Raw genomic sequence first — 17,657 nt, 5'->3', positions numbered from 1 at the left:
TGGAAGAATTGGTAGCAGTCGGAAGGGATGGTCCCAAAGGGGCACGTATGAAAGGATGACAGTGGGAACATCTCCAGCGGATGGCTGGGGCTGTGTGGGGGGAGGTGTTTCGGCGTCGCAGTACGGTGTTCACTGTGACACGGAGGAAGCGTGGTGGGCGATGGCAGCTGCCTACCTGGGCATAGCTTAGGAAGAAGAGCTGCTGGGGGCTGAGGTCCAGGTCGGGCAGGGTGGCCTCCCCACGACGCCATAACAGCCTCTCGTTGTATGCCTGGGTGTGCGGCATGGTGGAGAGAGCCCCTCAGGCACCAGGCCCGTGGCCATTTGGAAGTCTGGTACCCCAAACCAGTTTGTAGCCCCCTTTCCCAAGTGCTGCACTAACACACTGGTCTGAGCCAGGAAAGATGTTCTCATCGGAAGATCTAAGAATATCCTAGAAAGGAGGGATCTGTAGGGTCTGAGGGGGATCCCCGAGTTGTCCCCGGTTCAGTGGGGATGTGAAGGGCAGAAAGCTTTGTAACTATGCCTGCACAAGGGGCGGTAAAAGGAGATCCGGGCCCTTGGGGCGTGAGTTACCTGCAGTGCAATGGCCAGCGCCCCCGTGTCTGCAGCATCTTCCAGGAAGGTGTGGGAGCCATTGAAGGGGGCTCCACTAGGTAATGGCAAGGCAGCGTAGTGCTGCTCCAGGCACAGCAGCGCCCCCTGTAGGGCATGGGTGTCACAGGCCGGGCAGCCCCCAGGGAGTACTGTTGGAAACGGGGCGAGGGAGTGACGCGGTGAGGCATGGTGCAGAGGTGAGGGCCTGTGGGGACCACAGACGGGGCTTGCTCCCAGGAGCACTGCAAAGGTTTCGGAGCTGCCCCGCCTGGCAGCCTCGCGTAACCTCCCTTTCTCCTCCCCCAGGCCTCCTTGGGGGCCTTCATCTTGTCCCAGTGCCCCATCTCCCAATGGCCCACCGTTACCCACAGAGCTGGGAGAAGATGTGCAGCAGCTCGCGGGCCATGATGCTGCCAGCAGCGCCAAAGTTCACGGCCCTAGGGAGACAAGGGCTTGTCTCAGCCCCGAAACCTTCAACCGTTTAAACCCCAATTCTCCAACCACAAGTCCTAACCACCGTAACATGTGTCCATCACTCTTGGGAGACTTCCTGCCCACCGTCACAGCATGGCCCATACCTGGGGTAGCCAGGGTGGAAGAAAGGGGGTTGCAGGAGGCCGGCTGGGAAGACCAGGACGTGGTCAGATATGGAATAGTAAGCACTGAGCCCCCACGGGGACACCCGCCACCTGTGGGGAGAGCACATATGAACACCGGCTCCATCTTTATTGCCTCCCCGGCCCAGACACATGCAGCGCCTCAATTGTTGTCACTGTTCCCGTTTCCGAGTCCTTGGCTGGCTTCCTTGCTAATCTTGGATGGACAGCTCTGGGACGCAGGGTCTGTGTCTCCTTTGCTCTCATACCTGTGTTGAGGGAAAGGCCGCAAGAAGCTGCAGACCATCCTAGCTCGCCGGGAGCGGACGCCGCTCAGGAAGGACTGCAGGAAGCTGGGCCCGAGGTGTATCTGGGAGGACACGAGACATGACAAATGTACACGCACACTGACATACCCTGGTGGGTACATCTGAACCCCAACGGATAAGCCCTGACGCCAGCATGACACCGCCACACCGCTCGTGGGCCAGACGGGCTTCACGCGCGGCAGCACACAGATAAAACGCACTCACGCGGGTCACAAGAATGCACGCGTGCACGTGCACGCGCACAGGCTGTGACCGGGGAAGGTCCTGCTCTTCCATCAGCAAGACCCTTAGTGTGGATATTGACCCACAGAGCCCGGCCAGCACCAGGAAAGGAAGGGGAGCACTCGGCGAGGACAGGCTGTCTGCCGCTCGCGTGGGTGGGGGGTGAGGAAGTCGGGGACTGAGGAGGAGCTGGCAAGGAAAGGGACCCACGTCGTCGTGTTCCTGTCTGACCAGCGCTGGCTCCGGGGCCTGTTCTGGGGGCCCCATCTTCACCTGCAGTTGGGTGACCTGGGGAGAGACACAAGGTAGAAGGAACCTAGCTACCCCAAGTCCATCGGAGGGACGTCGTCCTGCTCACTGCGCTGTCCCCGCCTTTTACACTGTCACCCGGGTAGGTGTGCCGCACACTGGTATCGATACCTGCCATGTGTCCTTACGCCTCGGCACTGTCCTCCACCGGCATCTCCTGAGCCAGTGCTCGGTTCCGCCCCGCGCATCCCCGCCCTGCCTGTCTGTCCTGGCCATACCCTGTCCTGGGCCTTTTTCCGGGTCTCCTCATCCATCCAGGGAAGCCTTCTGAGGCGAGCGATGAGGGCATCTTTGATAGCGGTGAATAACTCCATGGCCTGTGGGCGTGAGGGGGTGGGGATAGACGAACAGGAAGAGGATCCGCCTCAGTGCCGGGTCCTGCCCACCAGGCCTCCAAGAAGGGGCCCTGGCCCTGCAGACCCGCGAGAAGGAGCAGGCTCGCAGAAAGAGAGAGCGGAAAGTGACATTTCCCGGGACACCGAAAACCCAGGGTACGAAGATCCATGGAGACAGAAAGGAGGTGCCAAGCAGGGCAGGTGAAGGTGGGGGATGGTCAGGTCACTCCTATGGGCTGAAAGGGAGAGCTCGGCCTGCTGCGGGAGGGGGACCCTGTCTCCGTGCTTGGCTGGGCAGTCCACCTAGAGAACTGAGGGAGGGAGAGGACCCTCACGCCTTTCTCTGCTCTCGGGGGCCCTGTTCTCAAACGCCCTTGTTTAGGGTACACATCTCCTGACTCCATCTTCCTGGCCTCTTCAGCTGCCCAACTCACTGAAGTCTCTCCAGCCTCACAGCCTGACTGCACAGGCTTTGCTCTCCCAGCCGTCTGCCACCTGTGCATCTCTCGTCCTGAGGGAGGAAAGCGGATGACCGTATCGGGAGCCTGAGGTCGGATCCCGACTCCGCTCTCTGGTAGCCTGGGCAACTCCCTTTTTTCCTCTCTGCTTCCGTTCCCTCTTCTGTAAAATTGGGATGCGACTAGGAATTGAGAGCAGTTCACGCAAAGTGCTTAAGCGCGTACCAGGCACATGGTAGGCACTCGAAAAGTATTCGGTAGTTATTTATTTGCACTTCTTGAGATCCTATCATTCCATTCTCACATTGCTTCACGTGTTGTTAAAAAATCACAAACAGGGAGTAACCTCAGAGGTTGCGGAGTTCAATTTTCTCATTTTATGGTTGAGGGAACACAAGAGCAGGAAAGTCGGGCGACTTGTCCGAGTTTGTGAACGTCGTGTACGTTCTGTGTCCCATGGCTAAACGGTGCAGACCCTGGGGACATCGCATGTCCTTCTTTGGGTTCACTCTCTGTGGCCACCTTACCCCCTTAAACACACATACTCTGGAGAAGGGCAAAGTCAGCAGAATTGGGAGAGGCTGAGCTGGGTGGGGAGGGCGGAGGGACACGGGCTGGGGAAGAGCCCTCACATACAGCACTCCGGGTGCCCGGGCTGAAGACCTCACGAACGAACAAGGGCTCCAGGGTCGGCTCGAAGAAGGTTCCGGTCTCCTCCACGCACTTTAACCACTGCTGGTGGGCAGGCTATGGAGACAAAGCTGGAGTGAGCGGCCCCCATCCAGGTCGAGGGTCTTCCTCGTCCACTTTCCCAGGCCAATCCTGTCTAGAGCTTTCCCCCAGAGGACACTCTCATATCTGGACATTCTGGGATTGTTTAACTTGACTGTTACCCATTTTGGTTCATTGCTTCTCAGCACAAAGGGGCTCAGTTCTCCTCTAGGATCAGTCTCGTGAGCATGGGTTGGATACATCATCCTTGTTTGTTGCCTATTGAATTTGGAAGCGAGGCCTCTGGGAGGCATCCTCCTGGAGACCCAACGGGCTCCTGGGGAGGAGAGGAGCCGGCGACAAACCTCTTACCTTCGTAGGTCTGCTGGCCGCCCCGTCCCCACCCACCGCAGGCACTGCTCTGGGAGCCCGGCAAAGACTCCCATGCTTCTTTGCTTAAGACGCAAATTAGAGAAGGTTGTTCCTCCCTCCCTCCCTCCCACCATCCTCCCCACTCTCCAAATGGTAATCATGGCTCGCGTGGCAGGATCTTGTCTTATAAAGAAGAAAATGATGAGAGTGAAATTGGGTTTCAGAAACCATAGTGTTTGGTAGGAGAAGAGGAATTTTTAAAAAGACTAAATGTATGAACTCAGAGAGCTAAGAAACCTTCAGGAAAAGCAGGATGAGACGAAGCGAAAACAGGAGGAGATGATGGACATTCTCAACTTGAAAGGCAGAGAGCTGGTTAGACAAAAATTCCAAGAAGACCTTGGCAACTGGGGTGTTTTTTTAACAGCAAGACAGAAAGAATAAGAAAAAAGGGAGATGCTGGGGAGGTTTCGGCAGAGGGTTTGGATGGCTTTGAAGAGCTGACTGAGGGACGGGCCCAGAGATGACACATTCAGGGGGCCAGGGGTAAGGACAAAGAAGCCGGCCTGGGCGAAGCTGAGCTGCGTCTGAGAAAACCAGCTAATATGCTAATTTGGGTTACATGGGATGAAGTCACAAGACTTCATTCTTGTAACTTATTTACTCTGCAAAGGTCTCTCGGGGAAGGGAGTTAGGCGGCCGCCGCGCTCTCTGAGACTAGAGGGAGAGTTAATGGGGCCTCCCAGGACAGAGAAACCAGAGGGGAGCCCGGTACTGCCACCACCGAATAAGAAATGCCCAGGCCGCTCGCTAGGATGCTCTTCATTTTGGAGGTTGCTCCAGATCTGTTTGCCCGCATAGTGTGTTCCTGTCCCCTCACCACGGGGACTGTAAAGACCTTGTGAGGAGAAGAGACTTAGACACTTTCTACAGTGTATCAGCTGGAACTCTGAAACACAGATGTGAAAAGCAAACAGAGATGGAAAGGAAGCCTGGGTCTCGTAGCAATGACTAGGTCAAGTGCAGGTTCTGGGGCCACCTTCAGCATCCATCCCTCGCAGGATTCAGGACAACAGGTGTGGCTTTGGGGCTGTACTTAGCAAACGGCATCAGCCCGGGACTTGGCAGTGTGGACCTGTCCGTCCGTTTCACACCTGGTTCTTGAGCTGGTTCTTGAGCTGGTTCCTGAGCCCTTTCACTGGAGCCTTTCTCCAACAGCCTTCGCTTGCTCCATGCCTGTCTCCACAGCCTGGGCCACGTGGGCCCTGACTGGTTACTGGAGAGTCTAGATGCCACCTCAGACTACCATTGTTCACCCTATGCGACTCTGGGAATCATTAAACCAACTATTTTTAATAGTTGGAAAATAATGCTTAATGACTAAGGACCCACGTAGGATCACTGAGGACAAACAATGCCAAATTAATAGCGATTTCTCTGGATAACAGGTTCACCAATTAGGACATACCACAGACCAGGAGTCACGAACTCCAACAGGGGCCACGACATGATGTAACCAAGGGAAGCAGTCCAGCATCGGAACCACCAGACATGGAGGGGCGATGACAAATGGAGCGAGCATGCCCGGTCCAAACCGAGCTGTGTCACTAAGCTCCAGTCAATTAACTGTCGCTCTGGAGAGGCTGGCCCAGCGGTGCCCAAGCTTCACGTTTACAACAAAAGGCTCAAAATCTGATTACTGACGTGCCGTCCCCTAATTTTTGAATGTTGGCAATTAATTAAAAGTTTATGAAAGGCTTTAAAGGCTGACAAAACACATTGTTAGGTCAGATTCACCCTCAAGGACCAACGCAATAACACCTTTGCACAGAGAATTCAGCATTCCCTCGATGTCGATTATTAACTTAAACCACGGTACTTCAGATACACTGGCTATAAAAGTGAGACTAATATCTGTCCCAACTTCCTCACAGAGTTGCTTCAAAGATGAGTGAAATAATACATTAAAAATACTCCGTAAATTCTAAAGTGTTACCCCTCTCTGAGTGGATCCTTAGCTGGCTGAACCATGACAAAACAGCAAAGATTAATGACTCCAACTTGGAATGAGCATCCTGACAGCCTTACTGAAAATTTTAACACGCTCGCCACCTAGCCCACCCCATCTCCCTCTGTAACACTTATCACCACCTATTTTATTTACTTTATTGTCTTTCTTCCTCCATTAGAATATAAGTATCCGAGGGCAGAGATTTTTTTTTTTCTATTTTGTTCACTGCGGTCTATAGTGAAGTGCGTGGTAGATAGTAGGTGCTCAATAAATATTCGTTGCATAAACGAATGGCCTTCGATAACCTGACCCGATGCTCTTCCTTCTTCAGGATCTTGACAGTAGTCTAGATAAAGATCCACTAGACAAAATTGCAAATGACCCAAGGTAGAACAGGAAAGATAAGATAGTAGAAGACTAAAACAAAGATTGAAATTCCCGGAATAAATCGGGACACTGGGCTGAATATAAATAGTTCATGATTAACAGGTGCGAATGGCAAGTCCTGTGTTTACTTCCCAAAACTTGGCTTATCGAGTTTGGTAAAAGACAGGTCTGGCTAAACAATCATTTTTATTGACTGTATATTCAAAATTACTCAACAAAATGTGGTCGTATAATGAGACCTAGCGGTCTTTCTGAATTTGGACGCTCTAAAGTAGAATTCATTCACAAGAATGTGGTTAGAAATTCATAAATAATGACTACTGGATAGAAGCGTACATTTCGGTCAAATCCAGGCCAAAACCTTAGGCGTGTCCTTGACTCCACTCTCTCTCACATCACGCCACACGTCTGCTGGGAGATCCTGCCGCTTAGCTTCCGAACGCATTCTCCCACAACAGAAAACGGATTAATCTTCTAGGCCCCGACGTCATGCGGAGAAAAGCCAGCATCCTATCAGTGACCTGCCAGGCCCTGTGTGCTCTCCCCACCTCCTCTCCAATTTCCTCCCTACTGGTATGCTCTTGGCTCTTTCTGTTCCAGGGGCCCTGGCCTCCTTCCTGATTCTGACTCCTGGGCGTCCTCCCCCAGCAGCAAGCATAGCCTTCCATGCAAGCCTAGTGCGCTCTTCTCAGCCAGAGCCACTGGGAAGATGCCCCACACTGCACCAAGTCGTAGCCCCACAGATGCCCCACACTGCACCAAGTCATAGCCAGCCTGTTCCATGCCTTGCCCCAGTGAAATGATAGCCTTTGCATTGCCAGAAAACTTCTTCGACCCTCTAGACACTGCTTCTGTCCTACGCCCTGCATGGAGCTCGCACTGCTCAGCCAGGCCCACCCAGAACTCTCCCTCGTAGGAACTCCGAGAGTGTCTGCTGTCTGAACCAGAGTCTTGTCGGAATGCAGCCACGCCCTTGCATTTCTCTGGTGCACATCTGCTCTCGTGTTACAAGGACAGAGTTCGGTAGTTGCAACACAGACCCCATGGACCACGAAGCCAAAAATATTTACTATCTTGACCTTTATAGAAAGAATTTGCCGACCCATTTTCTGAACCACCCAGTTATTTCTCAGTCCTGTACAGTACGTTAAAAACATGACCTCATGAGCCATACGGATTATTTTGGTATCTGTTCCTTCACTTATAAGCTGTGTAGTCTTGCAAAAGTACTTGTCCTTTCCGGTGACCTCAGAATGTTTCTGGAAGAGTTAGATAAAATTATTTATGCTAAAAGTTCCATGCCATGGAACTGCAAAACAGTAGCTACTCCATGCATATCAGCTATTAGTCTTACGTGTCATGTTTGGTACTATTGTTCCAGAGAGGTGAAGTGGCTTCTCCAAAGCCACACAAATATCTGTCGGTAGAGCTTGATTCAGCTTTTGAGCCCAAGGACAATTACACATATGATGGTGACTTTAGCAATTTTAAGCCTTCTAAGCTCACGTGTGAGTTTCAACACTGGTAGTCTTTAACCCTTCGAGAAGCATTGCCAGGCCATAGTTCTGGGATTTATAGGAAGCTGTATGTTGCCAGGGATTGAGTAGCAACCCCAACTAAGAGTTGCGAGCTCTGCTCTGTTGTCATCTGAGTCGAGAGAAAGGCTGGGCAGAAGCTGCTTGGGGCCTTGCCCGCCTGAGTGCAAGCCCTCAGCAGGAGAGCTTTTCCAGATTTTTAACATAATGACGAAGCACACAGACTCTGGAGCCAGACCGCAGAGTTCAAATCCTAGCCCTACCACCTTACTACCTAACTACCTTGAGCGAGTTCCTTAACTTTTGTGCCTCGATTTCTCTGTCTACAAAACAGAGACGAAATGGTGTGCCCACCTCATGGAATTATTGTGTGGCTTAAATCAGCTCATCTATCTAAAGGGCTAGAAAAATGTCTAGCACGTTATAAATTCTCCATAAGCAATAACCACAGCCCAGTGCCTGTGTATACAGTCCTCTGAATTCCACAGACAGTTCAGGATGCCAAAGCGCCGAGCTTCTCCAAGACAGAGAAATGGTCCATAAATTACTAAGAAAACACACACACACACACACACAGAACCCAGTGATTTTCGAGACTAAACTGAGGCCTTCTCTGAGGCGGGGGCGTATCCACTAGCACTGGGACACGTCCAGCCCGTGACTCCAAAGCTCTCGGAAAAGGGGTGTCCCCACACCTCACCCCACACAGCGGACTTCGGTCAGTGAAGCGCGTTTGCTGCACAGCCCCCTCCTCACGTATACCAGCGTCTGGACCGCGAAGCCCTGGTGTGGCCCAACGGGCCCCACGGGATGCCAGAGATTAATGTTTTACGAAGCCCGTTTGAGCGGTAAAACATTGCCATCACCTAGACAGGGCCGGCCACGGCCTGCTACATCTGCCTCTCATCCCAGCGAGTCCTGAGCTTCAGGCCCAGGTCCCCAAATCACAAAGCTCAGGGCAGCCAGGCAAGTGGGTTAAGGGTCATGACAAAGGAAGGGCAGGTCTTGATAATTTTAGAGTTTTATATTTAAACTTTATAATACTCAGCTAAAGGCCACAGACACAGCCCAACAGGCACCTACAAGTTCTGGTACCTGGTACCTCGGTTACCAAGGCAAGCATTGTGGACCCTGTCTGTGTCCGTGGAAAGCCCAGGCATCGAGGGGCATCTACCTCCATGCCCCCTACCAGAGACAGAGGTGCCAACATTCATCCCTCAAAACGGCAGACATTCCTTCAGCCCCAGTCCGGGGCCTCCGCCCCTCCTCTGCTTACCATGGGGGGCTGTTCTGTCAGCTCCCGCAGCTTCTCACTCAGCGACCTGCGTGCCTTCTGGAACTGACTGTCCAGGGCTGGAGAAAGGGTCCCCACCAGGCTGAAGATCATGTGACTCTGCAGAAAGTCCCTGTGGAGAGACACATACACCCCAGGGCTCTGGGGACCCCTCAAGAAACATCTCCCCTTGCGTACGTCACCCTGACTCCTGGGAAAAGCCCCTTCTCCTCTGTATTTACAGAGAATAACCGTGGACAAGTGCAGAAGAGCGTTTCTTGGTACGGGCTGGAGTGGGGCTGGAGAACGACGGAGGGAAGGGCTTGATGAAGAGGCAGACTTCTCCCACGGAGAGAAGGCCCTGGACTAGATGAAGGTTCCACTTGGATCTAACAAAACTGATTCATCTACTCCCACGGCCAAGAAGTCTCCCATCTGAAGATGCATCCTGTCAGCCAACACAGCGGGGATCCGGACCTTTCTCTGCCCTGCTGGCAACTCTCTTGCCAGGTGTGGTCGTGCCCTGACGTAACCTGCTCACACTCGCATGAATGGTTCGCGCCAAAAGTATCTCTAGATGTTGCTGCCACCGAGTTACTATGGAGCAGGACCCGAGGCCCTGGGGGAAAGGCGCGGCCTTCAGGCGGTGGCCACGCAGGGATCAGGGGCGGCAGAGAGCCCAGCGCAGAGCCTGCTCCTCACGTCCCCCGCCTGCCTTGGCCCCTGGTCTTTCCCACAGGTCCAGGATCCTGTCGCCACAGCTGAGAAATGACCCTCCCTCAGACTTTCCCCTAGATCACCCCCAGCCCTCACCCCCTCCATCTACTCATCTCATGTGCCTCCTCCCACCCACACCCCTTGGCTGCTGACAAGCTACACGTGCCCGAGCTGTCCCCAGCGACCCGCCTTCCGGCATCTCCTACGGCTCAGAGGCTCTCCACGGGCTGGGTTCCACTGTCTTACCAAACACCTGTGTCCCTCATTTCACCTGTGTCTGCCCCAGGCCCCCCCAGCTTCTCATACTTCCTGCTTCCTCTGTTTCCCTTTGGGCTGTCCACCCCACCCCTTCTCTGCCCCTCACGTCCGTGGATCCCTCCCATCTTCCTGGGAGGCTCTAACCGGCCTATGTTCTTCAAAGCCACCTGTGGCGCCGAGACCTCTGGGGCCTCAGACCCTTCCCGCCCTGTGCTTCTCTGACCCCGTCCGACCCCATCTGGACAAACCTGTGCGTCAGCAGCTGTTCCTCCACCAGGCGCGACATGTTTTTCAAATAATCCAGGTCATGGACCACAACTAGCTGGGAGGAGCTCAGGGACATCGGAGTGAATGTCGCTTGCAGACAGGATAACCAGTCGATGGCAGGGGCCAGGTCCTTAGAGGAGGGACACACACAAAGGCTGAGGGGAGGGAGAAGGGCTTTCGCTCCTTCGGCGTCTGAGAGGGAGTGGGGAGAGGGGGTAGAATAGGGGGAACGAGGCGGAAGAGAACAGGAGGCCAAGAGAGTGTGGGAGACACCGACCCTCGTGCCCACCGCCCTCCTCCGGCCCCCGGCTCAAGGCACCTGCAGCTGGTCGATAGTGACCACCTGGAAGGGCTTCCCCTGGGCCCGCTGCGCCGGGGGCCTCAGAAACTGGACCAGCTGCGAGGTAAAGGAGATGGACCAGGAGGCGTATGGTTGCACCGCGACTGGATCTCCTCCCAGCAAGGTTCCCAGGCGATTCAGGTAAGCCAGGTACTCCCGCATGATCTGCAGGACGGGCAACCTCGGTCACAGCCACTGGCGGCCCCTGCCTCTCTCCAGGCGTCAGAGGCCAGGGTCTTTGCCCGCCTCGCCACCGTACCTGGGCGTAGATCTTCTGTTCCTGCTCTTGATTGAAGGGAACGTCAAACTCTGGCTGGTCTATCTGGACACAAGAGAGACTGGAGAGAAGTGCGTAGCGTGGAGGAAGGCGAGGACAGGGGTGGGGAGACGGCCTCAGGAATGAAGGTGGCGCAGAGAAGGAGCGTACAGAGAACGGGAGGGGTGAGTGGCCGGGACGTGGCGGGAAAGAGAAGCTGGTAATTCAACCCATTTGGGGGGTGCTCGGCAAGAGAAGCATGATAACCCATGGCCTGAGGGGAGCCATTACCGGTGCTAGGGCTGGGTCCGGGGTAAAGCGAGTGAGACACACACCTCTCAGGTGCAGAATTTCAGAGATGCTGAAAACTCAGTGATCGAGATAAATAACAACTTCATCGACATTTAACAAGTCAAAATGAATGCTAAAAGTCCATGCTGAATAAAACTGCAAAACTTTGTTCATCGTAGTATTTTTTCTGAAAATCCACCACGTGTTTTTTTATCCATTTTTTAAAAACTCGCCGATGTTTTCAAAAAAGTCTATAAGAGAGTTTTGAGCCATTTTGAAAAAAAAAAAATTGTTTTCAAAAAAATCCACGAGGAACCATAATTTGATATTTTGTTCATCAAAGTCATTCTGTCCATTGACTTTGATTTTTAAAAATATTCATCAAAATATGATTTATCTTGATTACCGAGGTTTTGGGGACTCTCTGCAATTTTACAGCCCAGGCAAGTGGCTCGTTCATCTCCGCGGCCTCGGCTTAGTTCTGGCGCCGCGTCCTTGATTCCGCTCTGAAGGTCGTTGCTCCCACCCTTTCTCTTTTTCTTTCCCATTTTCGATATCCCATTCCCGCTTTGAGCTATGAATTTTTCCCCATCTTGAAAAAGACTTTCACTTGACTCCTCTGTCACATCTTATGTCCAAACTTTAAAGAATCGAAAGTCATCTTGCTTCCTCCTAAACTCCCTACAACCCGTGGCCATTTCTGTAGCCATTTTTGATATGATCTCGGAGAAGTTTCCAACGGTGCCTTCTCATTCCTTATTCTCTGAGCTCAGAAATCTCAGAATCGAAAGCGACCCCTCCCTCCTGAAAGTGGGCCCCCCCCGTCCCCTGGGGCTCGGCTGCGCGGGTCTGACGCCCACCTCCCTGCCTGTTCTCGCTCTTCTCTGCCCTCGCGCCCCTCACTGGGTGCTCCCTCTGCGGTCCGTTCTTTCCACCTCTTCTTCCCCTCAGAGTCCATCCGACCTCAAGCTGATAGTAAACCACCCTCTTCCCACTCACACCAGTTCAAAGCGGTGGGGTCATTTTTCTGATTTCCCCGTTTCTGTTCTGTACAGTCAGTTATGGAGTCCTCTGGAATCACCATGGCGCCTGACCACAAGGATAACGTCACCCAAACCCCCAGGCCTGGCCTTTCCATTTCTACCACAGTCATCTTCTTTCAGGACCTCGAAATCGCTCAGCTCGATTCCTCCGCTCCTCCAGGCCGACCTCCCAAACTGCTGACTCGGTGCGCGACCATCCTATCTGAAAGATCTCGGTAGCTCTTTTTTGCCTATTATGTCAAAAGTGACCACTTCGGTCTAGCTTCGTAGGCCAGGAATAATCAGGCCCGACCTCGTGTCCTCAGCCTTTTGCCTCTGCCGGGTCCCACCCCACCCCACTGTCCTCTGTCCCACAGTCCCGCCTCCTCACTGCCCCACAGAGGAGTCACACCGCTCCAAGCTCTTCCTTAGCTCAGGACGTCCCCTATAGCCCAAACGCCCTTTAGCTGCATCTAATCAACCAGTTTCAAGGCTCAGCTCACATTCTCCCCTCTCTGAGTCTCCTTAACCATTTCAGATCTTAACTAAACCCCCAAAGGCCATATACTAGTTAAACCCCTGAGCACGACCTTTATAACTAGAGTTCAGAATACCTTATACTGATGATCTTGTCTATTTATCTTCTTATTAATTTGCGAAAATTTTGAGAATGGGGCCAAATATATGGCATCGCATTGCCTGCCATGATACTGATGCCTCCAAAGTCTTTATTTACTTGTTCGACAAACACCCAGTGTGGGCCTCTCGGCGCCTGGCCCTGTGCTAGGTCCTTCCTGAGAAACGAGGTGAACGAGGCGTGGCCCCGTTTCTAAGAGTCTGCAACACAGTGTAGTGCCGTGAGCATGGGAAATGGGAGGACAGAGCGGGTCCCTAACTCTTAGCCAGGGTGTCAGTGAAGATTTCCAGGAAGAGAGAATAAAAGTGAAAATCTGAAAAACATCCATGTTTTCCAGGCTGAGTGTGGGGGTTTGGGGAGTAGTGTTGCAGGCAAAGGGAGCCATATATGCATAGAACTGAGGAATATTCTTGAAGCTGTGAGTAAGCCTGGTTTGGAGTTTAACGGGGAGAAAGGATAAAAGGCTGGAGAAGTCTGCAAGGGTCAGACTGTAAAAGGATTTGCAGGGTTTTGCTAACATCAAGAACTAGATCCTAATGACCTGGTGAGCCCTCGGAGGCATTTAAGCAGAGACAAGAGCATAATTAGCTCTTGATTTAGAAAAGTCCCTCTGGGAAAAATGAAGAGTAAATAAGAGGAGGGTAATACTGGAGATAGGGGACCAGTTAAGAGCCCCTGGGGTGATCAAATAAGCAGTAAGGAGGACCCACAACACTTCTGTCTTCCCAAGACTGGCCTCGCTGCTCTTTTCCCTAATCCCATCTAGTGCCTCCGGCTCTCACATCAATAATTTGCCCTAAAAATAGGGCTTTTCCTGACATTGAACATTTATCCTATCCCGACCTGCAACCTTCCCCTAAGAGAGGATAGGCCAGCCTTCGAGGCAGGCCCAGGTCTCACTGTGTTTTTGTCAGCACATCCCTCACCTGGATGACTGGCTCGTGTGGAGGGGTGGGATGAGGTCCCAGGTAAGCTTTGAAGAATGGGAAGTGATCGTATTGACTCATCAGAAGTCTCAGAGTTCGGTTAAAGTCTAAGGAAGTCCAATTACCAGAGATTCGCCAGCCTCCAAGCTGCGAGGGAGAGAGACAAGGCTGAGCGGAGGGAGGGCTGGCCTCCGACACCCATACCCCATTTCTCGGAGAGCTGCTACTGCCTGATGTCTACTCCGAGTTCTGTGATCCCTCCGGGACTCCACCCCTACCCTTCCTTCTTCACCCAGGTCCTAATACTATCCTGGGCATTGCCATTTCCATCCCCTCCTCGAACTTGGGGATCCCTAGGAAAGGAACCCACTCTCTAGGAAAAAAAAAAAAAAAAGGCAGCCCTGAACATACATTGATCCTACACAATATGTGCCCAGAGAAGTTATGCTCGTGCCTCACCTCCTCAATGACTTGTCTGAGGGGACCCGCCCCTGCAGCCTCGATGGCGTCTGTGTCCATGCAGGAGCTATAGAATCGGAAGGCTTTCTCCTCCCCAGAGCCAGGGTGCTGGGACCCTAGGGCCTCTAGAAAGGAAGCGTGGGTGAGGTAAAGGAGTGAGGCCAGCGTCCAGACAGGAGGGAAGGCGCGAGGCGGGGGGCTGGACGGAAAGAAAGGAAAGATTCCCAACAAAGGGAAGGAGGGGGCGGGCTGGACGGAGGAGGAAAACCGGGAATTCGGGGCGACTGTCCAGTTCCGACGGGATGGACTCGACAGAAGAATAAGCGCGGGGAATGGGAGTGTGGAGAGATGACGAGGAAAATAAAGGAAGGCGAGAAGGAAAATAAGGAGGAAAAGGCAGGGAAGAAAAGGAAGAGGAGAATAAGTGGTCTGCGGATACAGGGAAAAGGCGGACATAGAAGGCAGGAGGGACCGAATGAAGGGATTAGAAAAAATCGGGAAATCAGAGAATTTTGAGGGATTGGGGAGAGGCAGGCTCATAAGAGGGCGGCTCCCTTGGTCCAGACCCTCCCCGCTCCGATCAAGGGAAACGAACGAACATGTGACGATCACCTGGACACACACCCGTTTGACTCATCCACCCTCTAATGTCCCGCTCGTCTCCCTCAGTCCCCCTGATAGTGCTTCATTCCACGTGGACAACAGAATTTGTTCTAAGCCTATTCTTTCCTTTCGCCGCTGCGCCCCCACCAGGGAGGAGAGCCTGCCGCACCTCAAGAAGGAGGGCAGAGGGAGGGATATAGACATTTGTCCCAAATTCCAGTGGATACTGTCAACATGTTCCCGCGTCCCTCCCACTGGAGATGCATCCCCATCTCGCACGGCTTCATTCCCAAACCCTCGCCGGCATCCGCCCCCCACCCCCCCACACTGGGACCACTTTCTTCCCAGTTCCCCTGTCAGCTCTGCCCTCCAAGGCCTGGACGGGGCGTGTCACTCCCCAGGACTTCTACCTCGGCCTCTTCCTCCCGGACGGCTTTCGTGCCCATCCCCTTACACGCAGCCAGATAAAGTCCCCTCCGTCACCTGTCCCCTCACTAGCCCACTTCTCCCCTGTCTGACTTCCAGCGCGGGCCAAGGTTCGGGTGGAGAACAGGGGATAAGCGAGAGGGACGGGAGGGCGCGGATGACCCTGACCAGGGCCCTTAGAGGACAAGGAGGGGTTGCCGGCTAGAGGCGGAGAGTCATGGAGAGTCATGGAGAGAATTAAAGGCCTTGAGGAGACGCTGCTGGGGGAGACAGAGGCGTAGGATAGAAACCGAAAAGCAGGGGAAATGGCGAAGAAGATGGGGCTTGGCAAGAGGGAGAACTTGGGGAGAACAGGAAAGACGATGGGGATTCGGTCTATGAAAATAAAAAGCTGGAGAGAGGGACAGGGCTGGTCCCCGGGGTGAGCGGCGTGGAGGGGGGGACGCGCCCCCAGCCACGCGGGTCCGGCGGCCCCGCGCCCCTTACCCAGGACGCCCCGCAGTCGGCGCTTGTTCTCCTCGGCGAGAGCCTGGAAAGGGTTCCCGGTCCCCCCGGCCTTTCCACAGGCGAAGCTGAAGAAGTCGGCGCAGGGGGCCGCGCTGGCGTTCCTGGACGCCAGGGACTGGGCCAGGAGGCCCCTGCACACCGGCGAGTCGCAGAGGCCTGCGGGCAGAGAGCGGGCTGGAAAAGAGGGGCGAGGGCGCCCCCCAGGGGCCAGGCAGAGGAACGCCCGGCGGGGAAGGCCGAGGCCCGGCCGGAGGAGGGCGACGGCACTGGTCTGGCGCGCGTCCGGGGGAGAGCCCGGGAGGAAGGACGGGGAAGGGGACAGAGCATGGGGTCAGGGCGAGTGGCGAATTAGGTCGGTGGGCACGGAGCCTGGAGGCGAGGGACACACGGGGCCTGCGCCTGCGGGAGGGCTGTGTCCCAGGAGCCTGCTTACCAGGCCCACAGCTCCGGAGGAGGTAGACCAGAAGCACGGGGCAACCAAGGAGCAGGCCCAGAAGCAGCACGGCCGCCAGCAGCTGCTGGGCCACCACCCGGCACCTGCTCCCCGCGGCGGGCTGCCCCTCTTCCGGGGGTCTCCCTGCGCCGGGGAACTGGGAGGTGAGGGGATTGGGAGAAAGGAGTGCGGGAAAGGGAAAGGGAGGGGAGAGGAGAGAGAACAGACAAGTCAGTGCCAGGGCCCCTTGGACAGAGGCCATGCTCCTCATCCCTCCTAACCCAGCCCTACTTGGACCCTCGGAGATGCGCAGACGAGGGATGCTGACTGTCCCGGGTGAGGACACGCAGGCTGTGAGGGGCGGGAGGCTGGAGCTGGAAGGCGCTCATGACTCTGCTCAGGCAGGTAGAGGTCGTCACTCACCTCCTGGCTTGAGAGAGTCTCCATTGCGCCGGCCCGGCCCGGTCCCCCGTGGTTCTCCCGTCTTGTCTCCACCCTCTCAAACTGAGTGAGCAGAAGGGAGGAGAGAGGAGCTGGCTCTGGAAAGGGGTACGTTACAGAGAATTACAGCGAGCCATTTTGACACACACGTCTAGTCTCATGCCAGGGCAGTGTCTCCGGACGAGCTTCAGGGAGAGCCTGTCCCCTGGGTGCAGCACGACATCCCTCCCTCTCTCATCACCTCCCTTTCCTTTCTCATTTCTACTCTCCAAGCCTCTCACACCCTCCTCTGTAGTGGGGGGCAGGGCATTCTCACACAGCAGCCACCCTACTCCCCACCCAAGGCATCTGACTCCAACAAGAAATGGTTTTCTCCAGGGGACTTGCCGTCTGTCCGTCAGCCTGCGCTCTCTGGCCCCCAGAATCCTTCCTGGTTCTGGTCTAGGTGCTGAGTCTGCCGACAGGGATTCAGGAAATAGCTTTCCTCCTATCCCCACCCAGCTCTTCCGTCCTGGAGAAGGGGCACTTCTGCCACTGGACGCCCTGTCTCCACACACGTGCTCTTGGCCTCTGGGCGGAGCCTGTTTATCAGTCAGGGGACACCCAGGCCTCTCCTTTATCTTGGCTTCTCAGGGGAGGCAGAGGGAGAGCCTTCCTTCCCCAAGCAATCCCTCTGTGGTTGGCTCCTCTGGCCTTCGCTGTGCCTCTGCTCGTGGAGTGTCTTTATTTCTGGAATAGTCTTCTCTCCTTTTTCCTATGATCGAAATCTCTTGGGTCCTTCAATTCTCAGATCAAACGCCATCTTCCCCAGGATGTCTCACAACTCCGTGCCCATTCACCCTGCTCCGAAGCAGGCCTGAGAGCTTCTCAGGGTGAATCTTAGCCCTGCTGGTTGCAGGCGGAACAGTACATGAAAAAGACCAACCAACTAGGAGACCC

The 17,657-nt window shown here is 54.5% G+C and overlaps 1 protein-coding gene across 5 annotated transcripts in view; it reads right to left on the bottom strand.

Moving 5' to 3' along the window:
- Positions 1-17,252, bottom strand: part of KEL (Kell metallo-endopeptidase (Kell blood group)) — an 18,065-nt gene extending 813 nt beyond the window's left edge. Inside the window, exons 1-18 of one of the 5 annotated variants that reach the window (XM_039860533.1) lie at positions 17,106-17,251; positions 16,701-16,816; positions 16,278-16,434; positions 15,824-16,000; positions 14,309-14,433; positions 13,850-13,996; positions 10,977-11,039; positions 10,697-10,882; positions 10,359-10,507; positions 9,139-9,268; positions 3,483-3,593; positions 2,272-2,370; positions 1,955-2,032; positions 1,463-1,563; positions 1,176-1,286; positions 967-1,034; positions 577-746; positions 176-271 (exon numbers count right to left, since the gene is read on the bottom strand). In XM_039860533.1, the coding sequence (XP_039716467.1) occupies positions 176-271; positions 577-746; positions 967-1,034; positions 1,176-1,286; positions 1,463-1,563; positions 1,955-2,032; positions 2,272-2,370; positions 3,483-3,593; positions 9,139-9,268; positions 10,359-10,507; positions 10,697-10,882; positions 10,977-11,039; positions 13,850-13,996; positions 14,309-14,433; positions 15,824-16,000; positions 16,278-16,434; positions 16,701-16,724 (1,992 nt within the window). In that variant the 5' untranslated portion in view covers positions 16,725-16,816; positions 17,106-17,251. Of the gene's footprint in view, positions 1-175; positions 272-576; positions 747-962; positions 1,035-1,175; positions 1,287-1,462; positions 1,564-1,954; positions 2,033-2,271; positions 2,371-3,482; positions 3,594-9,138; positions 9,269-10,358; positions 10,508-10,696; positions 10,883-10,976; positions 11,040-13,849; positions 13,997-14,308; positions 14,434-14,932; positions 15,123-15,823; positions 16,001-16,277; positions 16,435-16,700; positions 16,817-17,105 lie in introns of those variants that run through there. The other 4 variants (XM_039860535.1, XM_039860536.1, XM_039860538.1 and 1 more) reach the window with 4 other exon arrangements.
- Positions 17,253-17,657: the final 405 nt, after the last annotated feature.

This window comes from Pteropus medius, unplaced genomic scaffold (genome assembly GCF_902729225.1).
Source record: "Pteropus medius unplaced genomic scaffold, Ma_sr-lr_union100, whole genome shotgun sequence".
Taxonomy (NCBI): domain Eukaryota; kingdom Metazoa; phylum Chordata; class Mammalia; order Chiroptera; family Pteropodidae; genus Pteropus; species Pteropus medius.
This window is presented reverse-complemented; position numbering and strand designations above follow the sequence as displayed.